General features: G+C 41.3%; 1 protein-coding gene across 2 annotated transcripts in view; it reads left to right on the top strand.

The window, feature by feature from the left end:
- Nucleotides 1-4390: 4390 nt before the first annotated feature.
- Nucleotides 4391-19376, top strand: part of CRADD (CASP2 and RIPK1 domain containing adaptor with death domain) — a 161037-nt gene continuing 146051 nt past the window's right edge. Inside the window, exons 1-2 of one of the 2 annotated variants that reach the window (XM_063075887.1) lie at nucleotides 4391-4480; nucleotides 5865-6168. In XM_063075887.1, the coding sequence (XP_062931957.1) occupies nucleotides 5871-6168 (298 nt within the window). In that variant the 5' untranslated portion in view covers nucleotides 4391-4480; nucleotides 5865-5870. Of the gene's footprint in view, nucleotides 4481-4826; nucleotides 4893-5864; nucleotides 6169-19376 lie in introns of those variants that run through there. The other variant, XM_063075886.1, reaches the window with a different exon arrangement.

Below are 19376 nucleotides of genomic sequence, written 5' to 3'. Positions count from 1 at the left end.
TATTGGGATCCGAACACTTGCCTTGGTGTTATCAGCACCGTGCACTGACCATTATCTATCTTTTAAATGTGTGCAGTATGGTTTTAGAACTACTACAATTCTTCTGACGAAAAATAGGAGAGCTCAAAGAAGCTTTCCCTGAAGACTCAGTCAAACTCAGCTCTCACACCTAGACCAAGGGTTCAGATCCCCTTACTGGCCAGCCACCAAGAAAAAAAAATCAGCTCCTCTTCCCCAGTCCCCTGACCAGCTTTTTAAATCAAAGTGGCCTTCCTTCACTGCACTTATAACAGTTTGTAATTATTACGTTTTATTTGTTTCCTTGTTCATGTTTATTCCTCCACTGGAATCCAAGCTCCATAAAGACAGAGACCACATCTCTCTTTCAGTATGTTATTCCTACCTGGTCCTAACATGTAATAAATGCTCATAAAAACCTGTTGCTGTCAAATTATGAATAAATTGTAATAATCCTAGTATTATTGGTCACTGAAGTCTTATAATACTTCAAACTTCTAGAGATGTTGGAGTATTAAGTTAGTATATGATAATCTGCATAATAATCTATTTGGCTCTTTAAAAGGGTGTGCAACTTAGGCTTTTGTAAATAGTCTCAGGATTTTGGCAGTAAGCAGCAATCCATCTAAGATGAAAACAAGATATCAGAGAATTGGAGGAATCATTAGAATTCATAACTTAGTAAAATAACAATTAGTGCAGATGATGCAGATCTGGCTGGTCCGGGGATCCAAACTCACGACCTTGGCATTACAAGGCTGCACTTTACCCACCTGAGCTAACCAGCCAGCCCTATGCAGATAATTTTATCTACAGCATAATACCTTTATCAAAAGTTACACAGAAAGTGGCGACAACATGGCTGCATATTCCAAGCGTATTTTTAGGATTTACAATTACAGGGATAGATGCTGGTATTTCCTTTGACAAATTCCATCTGTATCTTTTTGGAGAGGGGTGGTATGGGGAACTGAGGCCACATGGGATTCTATGCTGCATGTCAAAAAGATAGTTAAGATGAAATGGGGAATACGAATTTAGTCCCAGAAGTCTTCATTTCTTCCTGATTGTGGGTAAGTCCTTCACAGCCCTAATTTTCTCCTTTCCTCCTCTGATTCTCCCTCTCTTGTACCTTCCTTTCCTTAATTTGTCACAGCTCCTTGGTTTCCCACAGTTTCTCAGTCTTTCCTTGTCTTTCATGACCTTGACATTTTTAAGGAGTACTTGTCAGATATTTTGTAGAATGTCTCTCAATTTGGATTTGTCTGACATTTTCTCATGAATTTTGGAGAAGAATATCACAGAGGTGATACGCCCTTCTTGTCACATCATATTGGAGCACATGAATCTACATGACTTATTGCTGGTGATATTTAACCTTGATCACGTGGTTAAGGTGATATCTGCCAGGTTTCTCTACTGTAAAGTTTTTTTCTTCTATACTGTTTTAGTTATATGTGTGTGACTATTTTTTTTTTTTTAACCCAAGGTTTTAAGAGTTGTTTTATTTAGTTTCCAAGTTTATGGAATTTATGGCAGATATCGTTTTGTTAAAATTTTGAATTTTAGTGTATAATGGTAAAGTACATAATTTGTATGTTATTGATTTTTAAAAATTTTATTAAAGTTACTTTTTGACCTAATTCATGATATATTTTTGTGAATGTTTCAAGCGTCCTTGGAAAGGATCTGTTTTTCTCCATGGCTTTTAATTTCCACGTCTATGAAACAGGAAGAACCAAAAATATTGAACTACTTTGACATATTTATTTATATATTGGTGGCTGGCAAACTCGTGACCTTGGTGTTACAACACCACACTCTAAACAACTGAGCTAACCGGCCAGCCCTGATTTATTTTTTGAAGGTTGCAAAACCAAAGGCCAATTAGAAAGACAGAAAACTGCATTTGTTCTTTTTGACTCTTTCTTTTGCAAACTCACAAAGGGTATATCTTGACAAAAGTAAACATAACACAGGAGAGAGTGAAAGGAAAATATCTGTCCTTCCTGAAAATGGATTTGTTACCACTGGGTAACAGGTGCTTAATCTTCTGTGGGCTCACAGTTCCAGCCTACAGAGAGGGACTGGCCAGAGTGGGGGAGTAACCACCTGTGGGAGGGATTCTCATCTGTGTTTGGTTCCTTAGAGGCCTGCTGGCCTTAGATATTTATGTAAGTGAAGCTAAACCTTTGTGTGCTGCTCAGAATTATCACTGTATGCTAAGGCAGGGTAGTAGTCCTCCAGCAGGCTGGCTGATGGCAGTTGAGAGCCAGCCTAGTTGCTTAGGAGGCAGCAGGAACACTCATCCACATTTGCCACAGAAAGAGGAACATGACCGTCAAGAGCTTTGTCTTATGGATTTAAATCAGATCCTTAATGGCCAGCCCCTGAGATTGTTTACTATAAGGATGTCATGCCCCTCGGCTATTGAACTAACTCTTTTCCTGCTGTCTCTTGCCTTCTTTTCTTCTCTTCTGTGATCCCTCATGGAACTTACTGTTGGCTCCTCACCTCCTCCTGGACATCGTCATCAACGTTCATCTTCTAGTTCCCAGGAGATCTCAAGCCTTTCCAAATATGATGAATCATCAAGACGTGACTTAAACTTTATGTGGGTGTTTATTATGCTATTTGTTTCAACTTTTCTATATGTTTGAAAATTGTCAAGGTTTACAGTTGGGAAAAATACACTTTTTTTTCCTCTCCAAAAAGCTAGTAATCCTCAGCTAATGGCAATGCTGCAAGAGGTCTGCACTTTATCTGGAGGAAGACAGACAATATTGCTAACATTTGTCCACAGACAGAAAGGAAGTCTTGCCAAGGAAAGGACAACAATTCTAAAGCAAAAAAGGAAGAGGAAGAGAGTAAAAAGAGTGCCTGGAACTCAAGAGTTGCAAGGATAGGAGGTGGCAATGGGATGGATTGCCAGTAATACCTTGGTTGTCATTAGAACAAATGACTTTTCACTACACAGGGCTGTGTGGTGTACTGGAAAGAGCATGAAATCAGAAGGACCTGTTTAGAATTCAGGTTTTGCTCTATATTAGCTGTGAGATTTTGGCAAAGACAGTTGACCACTCTGATCCCACAGTCTTCACATATGCCAAGTGCTAATAATAATAATAATGCTTGCCACATATGTGAAAATACTGTCACCAATGGTATAGTAAAATGTTACACTGGTATAATAACACTGTAAATGGATATAATTATTAGAAAGTTTTGAGGAGCAAGGTTTAGAATTGCTGTCCATTGATTTGCTTACAAAGATATTTTCATTTCCACCAGAGGTGTTTGTTGTGAAAACCTTTGTAGAAATAATGGTATTTGAAGAGTTTTTTTATTTCTGTTTTTTTTTAGCAGGCATATGACTTTCTGCGTATATCATCCAATTGATTTAAAAATAAGTCAACACATATTTATTGATCGACTGCCTCATTTCATAAATGAATTTGAGGAAGGAGACTCAATTTGACATTCTTGTATTTCTCCATATTTGGGTCACACATTTTGTCTTGCTTTTCAAATAAAAAATGTGGTAGACACAGTAGATTGGCCCTCATATCAGCCCCTCCCTCTTTGTAGAATGCTATACCTTTCTGTGTTTCAAAAGCTGGAGTTCTCCAAATTACACACCCCAGTCACCCTTGCTGCTAATGTTCTGCATGTAAAATTGGTCTCACCAATTGCACGCAGCAGAGTAATATTTGCAGGTGCTGTTTTGATGCTGCTGGCAAATACAGCCATGGAGATTGCGGTTTTTCTGTGTTGAGAGGCGGTTAGGCTGTGGATTGGCTTCCAGACTCCATTTTTCCGATCGTGGGCAGGAGCCAGTATGGTAAAGTTGTCTAGGGAGTCATCCTTTGATGTTCAGCCCTTCTCCAGCCTTTCCATCAATTTTGAATGTCCCCAATTCCCCATGACAAATCCCTTTCTGTCTAGAGTAGCTAGCTGACTGCTGCAACAGAATGCTGACTTATAAACTTTGCGTGTAGGAACCATGTTGATGTAGAGAAATGACCTTGCATTTTAGTGGAGGGAAGCAGATGATAAGCAAATGGATAAGTAAAATTTTCAGTAGATCGTGATACGTGCTATAGATAAAAATAAAAGCTAGTAAAGGAGATGGGGAGTGCAGGAAATGAACGCGGGAGTGTTGTCGTTTTAAATCAATTACTCCTCTGCTTAGAGAACCCCCTAAGTGATGCTACTATTTTCCATCTCCAGGAGGTTGTATTGTTTTCCCACAGCAAACATGGCAGAAAAAGCTTCAATCTGACCCTTGGGTCCCTAAAAAAGATGGCTACAGAACTTCCTGTGCTTGCCCTCAACAAAAATGGCGACGATACTTCCTGTTTAGGGCTTTTGCCTGTAACAAAGATGGTGCTTATGGTACAGGTTCCCTAAGTCCGGATTCCGGTTGCTTTTTTTTTTTTTTTAAAGATACGTGGTTGCAGACGTAAGTAACAGGAATCCATCTTTTCTCCAAAGCTCCGCGCTATTTCGCCTGCGACTCGGACCCTGCGTGGCTCTCCCGCCCCCTAACTTGCCCGCCGGCTTTCCGAGCTGGGCCAGGGTTGGGGCGGCCGTGGGGGTGGCGGTGCCTGGGGCCCGCCTTCCCCTTGGTCCGCTCTGAAGATCATTCCCAGCACCCGCTCTTTCGCTGATCAACTTGTCCCGAAAATCTCTTCCTGTTTGTGATATAATAAGAGTTTCAGCTTGCAAGGCAGGGAATTTTTACAAATTTCCAAATGGGCGCTCGCAGCTAAGCGTGCACTCCCTCGCCCTCACCTGCCACCTCCCGGACTCCTCAGAGGGCTGCGAGGAGAGATCGGGGGATCGGGTGTCGCCCGGCCGTGGTTGTATTGCCTGTGGGTGTCTGAAGCCCCCTCTGCCACCCCTCCACCTGCTCCTCCCCGCCACTCGACCCTCATTGCCTCCACACAGCCGCCCCGCTGCTCACTGGTGTAGTGGTCACGGGCCTGCACCCTCAAATCTTGCGTGGCTACTGACCAGTGCTGGAGTGTGGGTATTTTCTTTTTTTTTTTAAAGAAAACAAATCCCATCACATGTCCCATGCATGTGTGGCCAGGGCCGTGTTGCAATGGAGATTCTGAATTCTTGGAAGGAGTGGAGTCTATGACTGTATTTCAGGTTTATTGTAGACTGGAGACAAACAAAAAATATTTTTCTTGAAAGTGATGGTGGAGAGGCCTTTTCTCTTAATGAAAAAGATCCTTTAACTCATTGGTACCTGCTGGTTTCTGTCGCCTACTCCCATTGCTGAGCAGGTTCTGTAAATGCCCATGGTCAAAAAGGCACTCGGCTCCATGTTGACAGTTTCTGTGGTGACCATGATGGGGTGGCTCTGATGAAGAAATGGTTAAAATAAAACCAGCATTTCTTCTCTAGCATGTTAAAATTAAATGCTATTGTGTGTGTAATCCTCAGATAAAAATTAATTAATTATTATTTTTTTTTTTGGTGGCTGGCAGGTGTGGGGGCCCAAAGTTTACTTTTTAAGCAGGGTCTCTGACCCACTTTTTTTCTAACCCACTTTCCCCTCTCCCATCTCTTTATTGAACAAGGAATTGAGCTAGGACCCCACTGTGTGAAAAGCAAAAACAGGAAAGATGATTCATCTTTAGCTTTGTTCATTATGTTTGGAAACATTCGAAATTAACTTGGCTTGGCTTAACCACGATGTATTAAACACCATGGTTTGGCACTCGGCTAATATTTGAAGATGGGCCTGGCCTTAAGGAGCTTACATTGCAGCCATGCCATCTTTAGGGGCGCATCAGCATTCCTGCAATCTGAGCTATGATTTTGTCTCTTTCCAGAGAGAAATGGAGGCCAGAGACAAACAAGTGCTCCGCTCACTTCGCCTGGAGCTGGGTGCAGAGGTGTTGGTGGAGGGACTGGTTCTTCAGTACCTTTACCAGGAAGGAATCTTGACCGAAAACCATGTTCAAGAAATCAAAGCTCAAGCGACAGGCCTCCGGAAAACAATGCTGCTGCTGGATATCCTACCTTCCAGGGGTCCTAAAGCATTCGATACATTCCTAGATTCTCTGCAGGAATTTCCCTGGGTACGGGAGAAGCTGGAGAAGGCCAGGGAAGAAGCCATAACTGAGCTGCCTACAGGTAGGCCTTAAAAAGATCACTTCAAACCAGTTCCAAACTTGTTGGAACTTTGCCCTTTGGATTTGAAGTTGGGGATTTCGGCAGGGGTCAGTGGTTGATGAAAGTGAGTAAGGAGTTAGGGCTGAAGAGACATTGCATTGGAGGGACAGGATAAGGAGTGGGCATGAGGAAGTGCAGGGAAGGAAGGAAGGATGAACCATGACTGAGAGGTTGGGGAGGGAGCTCAGAGAGTACATTTAGACATGTTTCCAGGGAAACTTGGCATGTTACTTGGGAGGCATGTTCTCATGAGAGAGCCAGGCCATAGCTCAGCCCTTGGCATCAGGAGCCATTTGGAAAGTGCAGATGGGAAAGCAGGCATTGGGCCTACTGATAACCGATTTTGTGGGGTGCCAGCACTGCCAGCTGGAAAAGGTCAGATCTGTGAAGGAGCAGACAGTCTCTAAGAAGTCATGCCCTGCACCTGTTTCCCTGGGCTGTCCTACATGGCTAAAGGGGATTATTTTGAAGGCTGACTTAGTTTGTTATTAATGTTTATTGGTTGTTTTATATTTTTTTAAAGGTTGCTGGTTTTAAGTGTCCTTTTTAGTTTGGCTTTGTTCAGACACCTGGAGTATTTTTTTTTTTTTTTTTGTCGTTTTTTCGTGACCGGCACTCAGCCAGTGAGTACACCGGTCCGTCCTATATAGGATCCGAACCCGCGGCGGGAGCATCGCCGCGCTCCCAGCGCAGCACTCTACCAAGAGCGCCACGGGCTCGGCCCGACACCTGGAGTATTTAATTTTGTACGGACAGTTGTTTGGGGAGCGTCTTGTTTAGGACGAATGTTTAGGAGAATTGGAAGCTTCAGAAAAGAGAAAATAGTTCCAGTGTTATTAGCCTGGTTTGTAGCAGGAAGAGGAGGTGATAGGAAACGCTTGTTCCCTCTTAAAACCTCCTATGACTTCTGCTTTTTACAAAGATTGAGGATCAGAGAACTGAACTGGCAAAAATAAAAAATTTAAGAAAAAAGATAATTGAAAGTTGACTTGCAAATTTTTAACAAAATTAGGAAATCAACATTTAAAACTACTCCAGGTCAGTGGTCCCCAGACCTTGTTGTTGCTGTTTTTTAAATACATGTATAACTGGTTTAAAAAAAACCTCGAAAAACAAATACCAATAATAAAAGACCACTTTTATTATTTTTGCCCCATGAACCTCATATTTTAAATGATTTTTCAGACCACATGTATTAAGTAATCATGATTAATTCTTCTATTTTTATTAATGACATGTCTGAATATCTGATCAGCATGAGATAGCCAGTTAATTTAGGAAGGCCTAGTAAAATCCCAATGGAAAAGCAAGAATATTTTCGTTCCAGGTAAATTATAGGTAAACGTATGTTTTATGCTTTTTGAAATATTGAAAATGGCTGGCCTTTGGGGACCACTGGAATTCTCAGCTTGTATTGGCCTTACAAAATTAAATACTCCACATGTCTGAACAAAGCCAAAAAAAGGGTCTCAGACGTTTCTATCACTTCACATCTCTGTTATCTTCTAGATCACAGAGACTTGGGGAGATGTTAAAACATTATTGGTGTTTTCTTGGTATTTGACTTAGAGGTTCCTCCTGGCAACAACATAGTTGAAATTAACAAAAAGACAAACTGAAAGCCTGTCACTATCAAAATATTTAATTTTATGATTATTTTGGGTGATGTAAATAGTACTGTTGTATGTCTTTCATAGAGGTGTGACCCTGTTTTCATTTCTTCCGATACATTCAGAGAGCAAGAAAGAATTAAGATGGTTTTTTACCAAATGATGAAAGTTACAGAGCACTGAGGGGAAAAATAGTTTTTTGAAAAGCAAGCAGAATGAAGATGGCCATAGTGGGAAAAAATTGAGCATATCTGTGGAGAAGTTTAGAAAAATAAGGTTTTTCCCAAGATTTGTTAATTCTGTAGAAGTGATCAAATGGAAAGATAGGTTGGCTCCGGAACAAATTAAATACTCTTAATTGTTTTACTTTTATTGAGTAACACTGCTCCTGAAAAAGACATTCTGAAGCGGGGGTTTGATTTACGTACGTCTCTGTATACCTTCCACAATGACAATCACATAAACTCATTTTAAATAGTTTTCTTTCTTAAATATTGGCTATTTTAAATACTATTACAAAAAATAGGTAAGGTATGGAGAATAATGGTTCAGTGAACACCCGTCTTCCCATCACACTCAGTTTAAAAAAGGTAATATTACCATTGCCTTTGAGAACTCCTGGGTCCTCTTCCCCAATCCCATCTAATTCCCACTTCCCACTCACTGATAACCCCCTGAATTTGGAATTCATCATTCATTTGCTTCTTCACTTTGCAGTTTTCCATCTCATAAAAAAAAAAAAATCACATTTAAAATCCATGTTACTGAAAATCCAGAATACCATAAATTCTAGTGATATGTATATATACACACACACATATATTTTATGTGTGTGGGAGGGAAGGGTTGGAAGAAATGATACTTTAAAAAGTTGACTGTTAACAGCCTTCTCTTATTTGGGACCTTAAAATATTTTTAAGTGTTTAAAGTAATTAATTTGATGGCAATATTTTTGTTCTAAAATGAAATTGAGGTTTAATGAATTGGAAACCTAGGTTTTATGTTTTTTTCAAAAATCCTGGGACAAGTATCAGAGTTGAAATGCATTCCAATTTAATGTCCCGTTAAAAATCAAACAAACCCAGAGGCCTGTTTGCTAGGACCCAGTGCTTCCCCAGTGTGGTATTAGAGTAATTTTAATAAGCTTTAAGATAGGCCACTTACATTTTTACAAAGGCGTCCCTGAGTTTTGAGAAACTGGACTGCAGGAAAATGTGGTGCTTATATATGTATGTGTATCCATTGACCTCTTCTTACCTTTTACTCATTTGGTTGTAGTTATTAATTAGTTTGCATGGATTTGGTGGAGGCCTTGAGAACAAATGGGAAGGAACGGCCTTTTCTTTAGCCAAGAGGTTGATCTTGCTCCAAGAATGAACTGATTTTATTTCATTAAAATTTTCTTGTTTTGGTCTGCTCAGGGATTCTTGGTTTCCCCTTTATTTGCTTGTTTAATTTTTGTGTTTCACTTGTAAATTTTGAGCTGCCTCAGAGGCTTTATCTGGGTGATTGATCCTAGTACGTTGCTTTTTATTTATGTGCTGGCTGTCAGTTTTCAGAGAAGAATCGAGTGGTGTCTTGTTCTTCACTCTTCTAAACGCCACCCCCACCAGCTCCCAAAACACACAAAAATACCCTAAACCTTTTGATTCTCTCAGAATCTTCCTAGGCAACTGGTCTCCCAATCTCTGTTTAAAAAAAAAAAAAAAAGTCCAAGATATTATGGATTGGTTTTATGTTTTTCTCACCCTATAAGGACTCTTGTCTTTTAGAAGAGGAATTCTGGTGATAAAATGACTTAATCCACCTTGGCACCGTGGAAGGAACACTTCATGGTACGTCCCTTTCTGGCCAAAGTCATGTAGTAGACATTAGATCAGCTAGAAATCCTCTCTGGGCTCTTGTCAGGTCATTTAGGAGATGAGGACAGTGCTGTATCTGTGACTACTCATGGGCCCTATCTGTGCTGACAAGCTCACTCCAGTGCCTGAACTAATCTGGATCTGGAAAGGAGGTTTTTCGGCAGCCCCTGCCTCCCCATCTGGTGGGACTTAGCTTAAGTCATGGTGGGAGTGACTCCTGAGCTGCAGGACTCCCTGTTCCCCGTGTTGGCCCTGGCTGTGGGACTGGGCCTCTGTCGTGATTCTCACTTAACAGTCTTCCTGGTAACCCTGCCTTTTACCCCAGTCTTCCTTTAGGCTCGGGAGTTTATGTGCTTTTTTGTTTTTCTCTCCTCCCTTGGCTAGATTCCTGCTTTATGTTTTCTTAGCCACTGGTGAGAGCAAAAAGCAGATCTCTGGGAACACAGCTCAGCATCTCCTGCATTAGCGTGGGATACCTCATCTCTTGAGGCTGTTGGGGTGGCTGTCTGAGGCTGGCACTTGCTTTAACCCTGCTTGAACTTGACCTGGGCCTCCCCGTGGACCCTATGGCCTGGGCTCCCTGGCTGCCCTTGCTGGCACAGTACACAGGGCTGGCTGATCAGTTGCAGGGCTCAGCCTGTCCCATGTGGAGCTGGCTTTGAGTGACCATGCAGAGCCACATTGGCCACTCTCCTGAGATACACTCTGGCTCTGAGATGTAGATAGTACTTGGAGGCATGAAGATACTGAACTCTAATGGCAGAGATTTCCGATACTGTAATAGGTTTATTAGAGAGATTTCTAGCTTGGGATTCTGTTCATAGGATGCTCCAATCATGCCATGTAATTTATCCTGCTCTGCATATGGTAAGTTCAGTGTTGATCTCAGTTCATCCAGCTAGTGGTGTTATTTCCACAGCTTCCACTGTGGTGAGTAGTGTCTGCCTGTGACATCCTGTGTACTAGAGAGAGAGCAGTGGGTCACCATCCACAGCAAGACCTTCTCTCTGGGAAGGGGCGAGGCTACAGAGAGCCCAGGTTTCTGTGGGTCCCCCGCATGATTATCATACACTTCCTGAGGACCAACTAAATGCCAGACTTTGGGTATATAAAGACATGTGAAGGATCTCAGGTCAGCTGAGGGCATTCATTCAACAGATATTTACTGAGGATGGACCATGTGCTAGACATTAGGTGCTGGTAATATAACGGGAAACAGAACAAAGCCCCTGCTGTCATGGAGCTCCCTGTATTCTAGTGGGGCAGGGGCGAAGGGTGGGGACAGTCATAGGTACATGAATAAGTAACATAACTGGTGGTGACAAGTGCTATGAAGAAAAATAGCCTGTTGGGGGTGAGGGTAGTCGGGGAAGGCCTCTCTGAGGAGGGGACATGAGCAGAGACCTGACTTCTGTGACAGAGTAGATACATGAGGAAAAGTGTTTCAGATGGAGGGGACTGCAAGTACACAGGAACTCAGGTGGGAGCCACAGGTGACAGTGTGGCCAGGTACAACACCTTCCTCACAGAGAGATGGATCATGTCTTACATCAGCACTGATGCAGATGCTGCTGTTTGTTGTCAACATTCCCAAATGTGAGATGCATGGTTCTTAAGATGATTTTAGATGATATGTGGACGTGGAATTAAATAATACTGAATCACATGATGAGAAAGTTATTTCTTTTTTATTTCTGTTTTAGTCCTGATAAGAACGATAAGCCTTCATGCTTAAAGCCTTATGTGAGCAACAGTATTTAGTTAGAATTTAGTTGTATTGGTTTTTTCCAGTATCAGTTTAACGGTTTCCTCCAATTTATGGCAAGTGTATTAGTCTGTTTTCTCGCTTATAACAGAATACCTGAACCTGGGTAAATTATAAACAAATGAAATTTATTTCTTACAGTTATGGAGGCTGCAAAGTCCATGGTCCAGGGCGTGCATCTGGTGAGGGCCTTCTTCTGGTTGGGAACTCTCTGCAGGGTCCCATGGCAACCAGGGCATCACAGGGCAAGAAAATGGCATGAGCAAGAGAGAGCTAACTTTCTCACTCTCTGTCCTTATAAAGCCACCAGAACTGTGCCCATGATAGCTCATTACTCCATGAATGACTGTGTTACATTAGCAGTGTTTAAAATCTAGAAAATTTATAAATTTAGCAATTCTACCAAAAATTTTTTTAGCGGGGGCAGCTGGCCGTTATGAGAATCCAAACCCTTGACCTTGGTGTTACAACACTGCACTCTTAACTGTTCACAATGAATGATTAACCCATTCACAATGGCACTGTCCTCAAGATCCAATCACCTCTCAAAGACCCCACCTTTCAAATACCGCAATTGGATTTCCCACCCTCTTTACACTGTTACCACGGAGATTTCCAGTACATGAACTTTTGGGGGACGCATTTGACTCAATAGAAGCAAGTGACACTGTTTTCTATTTATGAAGTTCCTTTTAAAAATACATTACTTTTGGCTGGCCAGTTAGCTCAGTTGGTTAGAGTGTAGCCTTGTAACACCAAGGTCAAGGGTTCAGATCCCCAAACTGGCCAGCCGCCAAGAAAACAAACAAACAAAAAAACCGTTACTTTTATTTAAGCAAAAATGAGTCAACTTAAAGAAAATACTAAAAACATAACAGTGTGGGGATGTGGCAAGAAGTATGAAGGTGCTTTTCATGTATTTCCTCACTTGGAAAGCGAGGCAGGGAGTCGGGGAGGAGTCTGTCTGGCTGGCGTTAGTTAAGAAGGCAGCTCCAGTTCTAGTTCAGACAGAAGATAGTGCTGTGTTCCAGATGCTTTACAGTTTTGCTCATTCAGTTTATGCCCAGTGACAGGAATTGGTTAAATTTATTAGTTGTGGGCTGGCCAGTTAGCTCAGTTGGTTAGAATGTGGTGTTATAACACCAAGGTCAATGGTTTGGATCCCCGTACCAGCTAGCCACTCTCCCCAGCCCCCCCAAAATTTATTAGTAGAATTACTCCATTTATGTTTTGTAAATTTTAAACACATTTATCTGCTAATGTAACACAGTCAGTAAGATGGAGCCTTGTCCTGGCATTATGGAATTTTAGAGCTGGAAGGACTCACAGATCATCTAATTTTTCTCTGAGAAAACGGAGGCCTAGGGAGATTAAGTTGTTCATGATCACACAGCTAGTTAATGTAATTTATTGCCGGGACTGGAATCCAGGCCTCCCAGCTCTTGATTTAGGACTTTTTCTGCTGTGCAATCTTGGCTCCCCACTGGGTTTGAAATGGAATTGTATTACGCTGTATTGTTAATAATTGAAAAAGGCTCTCTTTTTTTATTATACTAATGCACTTTTTTTTTCATTTTAAGAGAAAAATTTTCAAGGGCTTTTAAAGGTATAGTAAGATGAGATTTTACTAAAATATTTTAGTTTTGTTAATGCTGATTTTAATCATTTAAAAGGAAATTGTGATAGTTCAGTACTACGTTTTATCAGATCCCCCCCCCCCCCCGTTCTACAAGGCTGACATAAAGGAAAAGCGGAAGACTTTTATTGAGTATTTATGGGACTGATGAAATAATGCATCTGTTGGCAGCTAATTGCAGTTCTTTCTAGGAATAGCAAACCATGTGACAGGTCTTGCCCCAGCAGAGATGCCTCCATTTCACTTTAAAAAATGGATTTAATGTTCTTTTTGCTTGGAAATTCTGACTGTGACTTTTTTTTCTCCTGTGGATGTATTGACCATTTGGCTATATCAGTCACCCTTCACGGTTGATTTAGCTCAGTGTTTCTCAACTCTGGCTGCACATTGGAATCACCTGGGAGCTTTTAAAAAACTACTGATGCCCAGGCTCCACCCCAGGTCAGTCCACCCCAGTTACAAAAATCTCAGGAGGTGGGATCTGGGCGATGGTATTAAAGATGCACATGCACACACATGTGCATACAAGTCAGCACAAGCACAGGTGCATGTGCACATGCCTTGCTGGGTTATTTTAAGGTGCAGCCAGGGTTGAGAACCTTGAGATCTGACCAGCTGGTTAATTAGGTGCATGGATCCTTTCTCACTTATTAAGTATGGGCTGGACTCTCAAAGGGGTGAACTTGTGTGAAGAGTTGCTCTGGATTTCAGGTGAGAGGAGGTGGAAGGAAGATAGGGATGGAGATGTAGAAGGATATTAGTTCACAAAGGTTTTGATTCCTTGAATTTCTTGAACATTGTTGCTCAAGAATGTTCTAGAATCTCAGACCCCATACAGGTGTGACTCTACTACCAACATTAAAATCAATTAGAGTTCTATGGGGATATATAGGATAGATGCACATAAGAACAAAATTGGAGGGTTCTGAATAAGCTGGTAAATTTGATTTGGGGGAATTATTTTCATTGCTTGTTCCTATTGTTTGGCAATTACAAATCACTAACAATACTTTGTGCTCTGTAGATCAAGCTGTGTCCAAATGGACATAGGACCTGCCAGTGAAGAATGAGTTGTACGCTGCTCTCAGATACATGTGAGCCGAAGATGGTGTGGGGATAGTGGAGCACAGAGACAAATGACCAGTGGGAAGAGTGGCACTGGCTTAGTTTGTCATTCTGTGGGATGGCCAGACAGGCTATCTGTCTGCCTGCCCATGGCTTTTGTTTGTAATTAAAAATGAATTTTAGTCTTTTTTATACCTGACAAAGAACCTCAGATAATGTCAGTCAAATAATAATCATAATATTTACTGGGGGCTTACTGTGTGCAGACACTGTTCTAAGTTGTTTGCTTTTATTAATTCATTTAATCCTGACAATAACTTGAAGAGGCTGGTGGTATTACCCTCATTGCACAGATGAGAAAATGTAGGCATAGAGATGTTGAATACTTGCTCAAGGTTATACAAGGCAGTCGAGCCAAATTTGGAATCCAGGCATTTTGACTTCAAAACCTAATTCATGTCCTATAAAAACACCTTCTCAAAATTCCCTTTTCTCTCCTCCCTAATTCTGCTAACCTGTGGCTGCTCCAGACCCCATCATTACTAGTGTTCATTTTTCTCCCATCCCCTCTTGCAGTCTCTCCCAGACATACAGTCTGAGGGACTTTTCTACCTTTCTCATTCCTGCCTATTGCCTGAAGACTAGTTCCTGGTTGGGGTATCTCTATTCCCTATCTCCCGTTTTATCCTTTTTTTGGTGGTGGTGGTAGCGGGGAGTTTAGGGTCTAATATAAGTCCATATGGGGGTCAAGGAACAGAACCCCTGGGTTTCTTGCATCCCAACTTGCTACCTTGAAAGTGAAAAAAAGATTAAATCTTCTTGGCAGTGATCAGGAGACAGTCGCTGTCTTGGCTCCTCTGGTGCTGGAATCAAGTCCCACTTTTGCAGCTCTTAAATCATGCTATCTAAAGCTGTCAGTTTCAATAACCAGCTTTTCTGGTGGTGCAGCTTCAGAGTTTAACCAAATGCTTAGCAAGGTAGCTTTCTCTTTTTGTGGGTATAGTTCAGACTTGTAGGCTGCCATTGTAGCTAGCTGCAGGAATGTTTGCTTAATTTTAATAGGCAGCTGTGTTTATACTTGTTCCTCGGTTTGAGCAGTAAGGAGTATATCCGAGGGTACTTCAAAAAGTTCATGGAAAAATAGAGTTAAAAGGTAATATCTTTCCACGAACTTTTTGAAGACCCCCATGGAAAGATTCGTATTATATTTTAATTCTGTTTTTCCATGAACTTTTTGAAGTACCCTTGTCTATGATTCTTTGGAGGGCGTATCCTGCAGATTAAAAAAATAATAATAATAAAAGTATCTTGTGCTTTTCCAAACAATAAATTTTAATTGAAAAGGAAATGTAACTTTAGAAGTTGAAGGCAGGTTTTAATCCTAGGCTTTATTTTGTTAATGTTATAAAAGAAACCTTAACTCCTTGTGAGAAGTGCCAAGTTGACAATTCCTGGAAATGTTCATGTTCTATTTATGCTCAGCACCATAGCAGAGAGGATGGAAATGCTGTTACCAAAATAATACTGCTGAGATGTAGTAAGTGGCAAATGAGAGGCTTGTGGTTTTATTACCTAAGTGTAAGACTTTTAAAGCCTCTCTCAGTTCTATCATTTGTTGATAAAGCATATGGGGACTGAGTGGTAATGAGGAAGTTATTATGGTGAATCACAGAGCAAAGTGGAGCGCATCGTCTGGACTTGTCTTATTGCTAGAACTATAGAAGGGTGGAGCTGGAAGGAATTGTGGAGACCCCTATGAGACCCCTCCTTTACAGGAAAGGGGATGAAGGGATGTAACCACGTGCAGTAGCGTGTATATAGAACTTCATGCTAACGTCGACAAAACTAGGAATTTCTCTGAAGTTTGCTGGGTAGTTCACAACTTTGAGGGAATGGCTAAAATTCCAGGGCAGGAATGGGACAACACTGGGGGATCTCAGGCACTGGATGACCATCTCCAGTCAAGTTCCTCCACTGCACTTTCACAAAGATTCAAAGGCTGTTGGCCAAGCTCAGGTCGTAAGCCCTTTCCTTAGGACACCAGAATCACCTGGACTGGGGAAGGCAGTTCAGAAAGGGAGAGGTGAAAGCCAATGGGAGCAAGAGGTGTATACTACACCATATCACCCCCACTTCTTTTTGGATTGAACGGGTTTCATACCCACAGGCCTGGAAAGCAATGAGAGCCCTTTAAGGAAGGAGGATGTTCTATGTCTTAACACGGTAAGGCCAGGTTGAGGGCCAGTGGTGTTTGACAAAGCACACGAGAGCAGTTTTTGGAGCAGGATAGGTCTCTTCAAACCTTTTCAAAATCAATATATTGGGGGAAAAATGGATTGAGAATGATGATGTAGAGAGGAGGTTACGAAAAGAATTTGAACTAAGTACTGGTCTAAGCACTTTAGATGTATAAATTCACTTTGAGGCAGGTACTATAATTATAATTTGAATTTTATAGAGAAGGAGACTAAGTTGTTAGATAAATTGTCCAAGGTCACACAGAGCTGAGATTCGAACACTGGCAGTCTGGTTCACAGTCATGCTTCTAATCACTAGGCTATCCTATCTCTAACTCTAATACCAGTTCTTGGTTCTGAGTGGAGTCACATGTCTTAGATTAACCCCGACCTGAGCTAACTATAGCTTTATTTTCTAACACTTTCTTGCTTCAGATCTCACATGTGGCCCACATTTTTATTGTCTGTATATCAGTCTCTTTTTTAAGTTTACCAAATGAGAGAGACTTAAAAAAAAAAAAATACCAAAGAAGATAAAAGACATTTTCTAAGAAATGTGATTAGACAAAATAAAGATTTTGAATGAAATTGACAGGGAATTTTTTGTTTGTTTAGTCTTTAAATTTATCTCTTCGCTTTCAATCTCTTTTTATTATTAATCAGCCATGCAGTGGTGCTATGTGCCTTTCATATTTGTTTGAACCCTTTTGTTCCTTTATGTCCTGGTCGAGATTCATTCAAGAGGCAGAAACCACACAGTAATCTGAGCAGGGAAAATTTAATTTAATGAATTTTTAATTAGTGAAAAGTTAACCGTGGTTAACTTCTGAAGGGTTAAAAGGTGTCTCTAAGGAATACAGGAAGAGCAAATGGAAGAATCTGCTTTTTCTGTGGCTGAAGGAGAGCACAGAATACAGCCACCAAATACTTGGAAGAGGCCCTTCCTCACCCCCAAGGCTGAGATTCAGGCCTCACTGGAGGTGAAGTGACTGCCATATGAGCTGGTCTGTAAGAGCAACTCACCTGGTAGTGGAGAAACTTGGTAGAGAATGTGGTTGGACCAGAGCTGATCCTCAGAAAGCAGTCTGCTGAGTGGCAAAGAGGTTCCCTGTATAGTGAGCACCCTTGGGCCCAAAATGCTACTGGCAGTATACCTTAGGGGATAAAACATTCCAATCCAGGAAGAAACACTGCTTCCTCTGCTGTGGCCTTGCAGTGTTGCTCCAGTACCCTCTGTTAATAAAAACTAACACTGCACAAAAGAGAGAGATGTTTACAGGATCCCACCGCAGTACTACAAAGCAAGGCAAAGAAGGATGGATTTAGAGTTGAGAAGTAATACACTGATATTTGTGCACCTTATCTGTAAAATGATGATAGTACATTATTCTAAGGTTATTCTGAGTACCTGATTTAATTATTAATTTATTTAGCCAACATTTATCTACTGTTGCTGTCTACTCTGCTGAGGCTCTGAGATTATGGTCATCATATGTTTTTTTTTGTTTGTCTCCACAACTTAATCTTCTCTAAGGCAGAGACTTTTTATTTTAACCTCTGTACCTGCAAAACCTGTGTAGCATAGCGCTAGATAAATATTAATCCTTACGTGTTTATGAAATGAATGAAGGAATAACTATAAAGATGAATGCAGAGACTGAGTCATACCTTCAAAGAGCTCAAGTTATAATTGGGAAAAGGTAGAGGGAGACAAGTAAAATGTAGCCTGGTAGTCTGGTTATCTTCTGTTGTGTAATGAACTACAGTAAAACTTAGTGGCTTGAAACAACAATCATTTAGTTTACTCATGAATGTGAATTAGGACAGAGTTTGGAAGGGGACAGCTCACTTCTGCTCTACATTGTGTCAGTTGAGGAGGCCTAATTGGGGTTGGAGGATCCATTTCCAAGGTGAGTTACTCACATGTCTGATAAATTGGTGTTTCTTATTGGTCCCTCTCTACATGGGCCTTTCTGCAGGTGGCTGAGGGTTTCTTCACCAGGTGGTGGTTGGGTTTCAAGGGGCAGGAAGTGGAACCTGCCAGTCTGTTAAGGCTTGGGCCCCGATACTGGCATAGTATTACTTTTCTCGTATTCTTTTAATTTAGCTGTTCCAGAACCCAGATTCAAACAGAGGAGATATAGACCTCATATTTTCTTGGGAGGTATGTCAAATAATTTTGGGGCCTTACAGCATTTGTCAGATGTAGTGATATATCTATCTATCTATCTATATGTGAAATGGTTTATATATATGTAGTTGTTTTATATATTTGCATATATATTTATTATTTGTTATATGTATCATATATAAAATATATATTTGTTCTCATAAATGGGAATTTGGTTGGTATACACTAAAGTGCCTTGTAAATTAATAGCAAATGTTTGTAATCCAACAAAATCATCTAAAAGCGAAAATAGCTTTGTTGTTTTTTACTGAATATAAAAGCAACACAAAATTGTTGTAAAAAAAATTTTTTAGAATGTTAACAAGAAAATAGAAATCATCCATAATCTTATCATCCAAAGATAACTTCTGTTTGTGGTTCCCTTTCCCCACCCCAGTCCTAGTATCAGTCTGACACCCATGGACTCAGCCTCCAGGCTGGCCCCTATGGATATAGGCTCTAGGCTTGCCCAGCGTTAGTTCAACTCCCACATTCCCAGGCTCCAGGTCCATCCTGGAGACTAGTCCAGAGCCAGGTTGACCCACATAGTTCTAGGCTTCAGGTCTGCTCCAGTGCCAGGTTGTCACCCCTAGTCTCAGTTACCCAGCCAGCACCTGTGAACACAGGCTCCAAGCATGCCCAGTTCCAAGCCAGCCCTGTGGCCCCACACTCTAACAGACCCAGGGTTCAGGCCCATCCCAATAGATCCCAATACTGGGCCAGCCCCTATGGACCCATGCTTTAGGACCACCCCTGTGGACCCAAGTTCCAGGCTGGCCCTTGCAGACCCAGGACTCAGGCCAGCCTCATAGACCTGGCCATCA

The sequence above is a fragment of the Cynocephalus volans genome, chromosome 12 (genome assembly GCF_027409185.1).
Source record: "Cynocephalus volans isolate mCynVol1 chromosome 12, mCynVol1.pri, whole genome shotgun sequence".
In the NCBI taxonomy this organism is placed as follows: Eukaryota; Metazoa; Chordata; class Mammalia; order Dermoptera; family Cynocephalidae; genus Cynocephalus; species Cynocephalus volans.
Note: the sequence above shows the minus strand (reverse complement) of the source record. Positions and strands in the feature narration are given on the sequence as shown.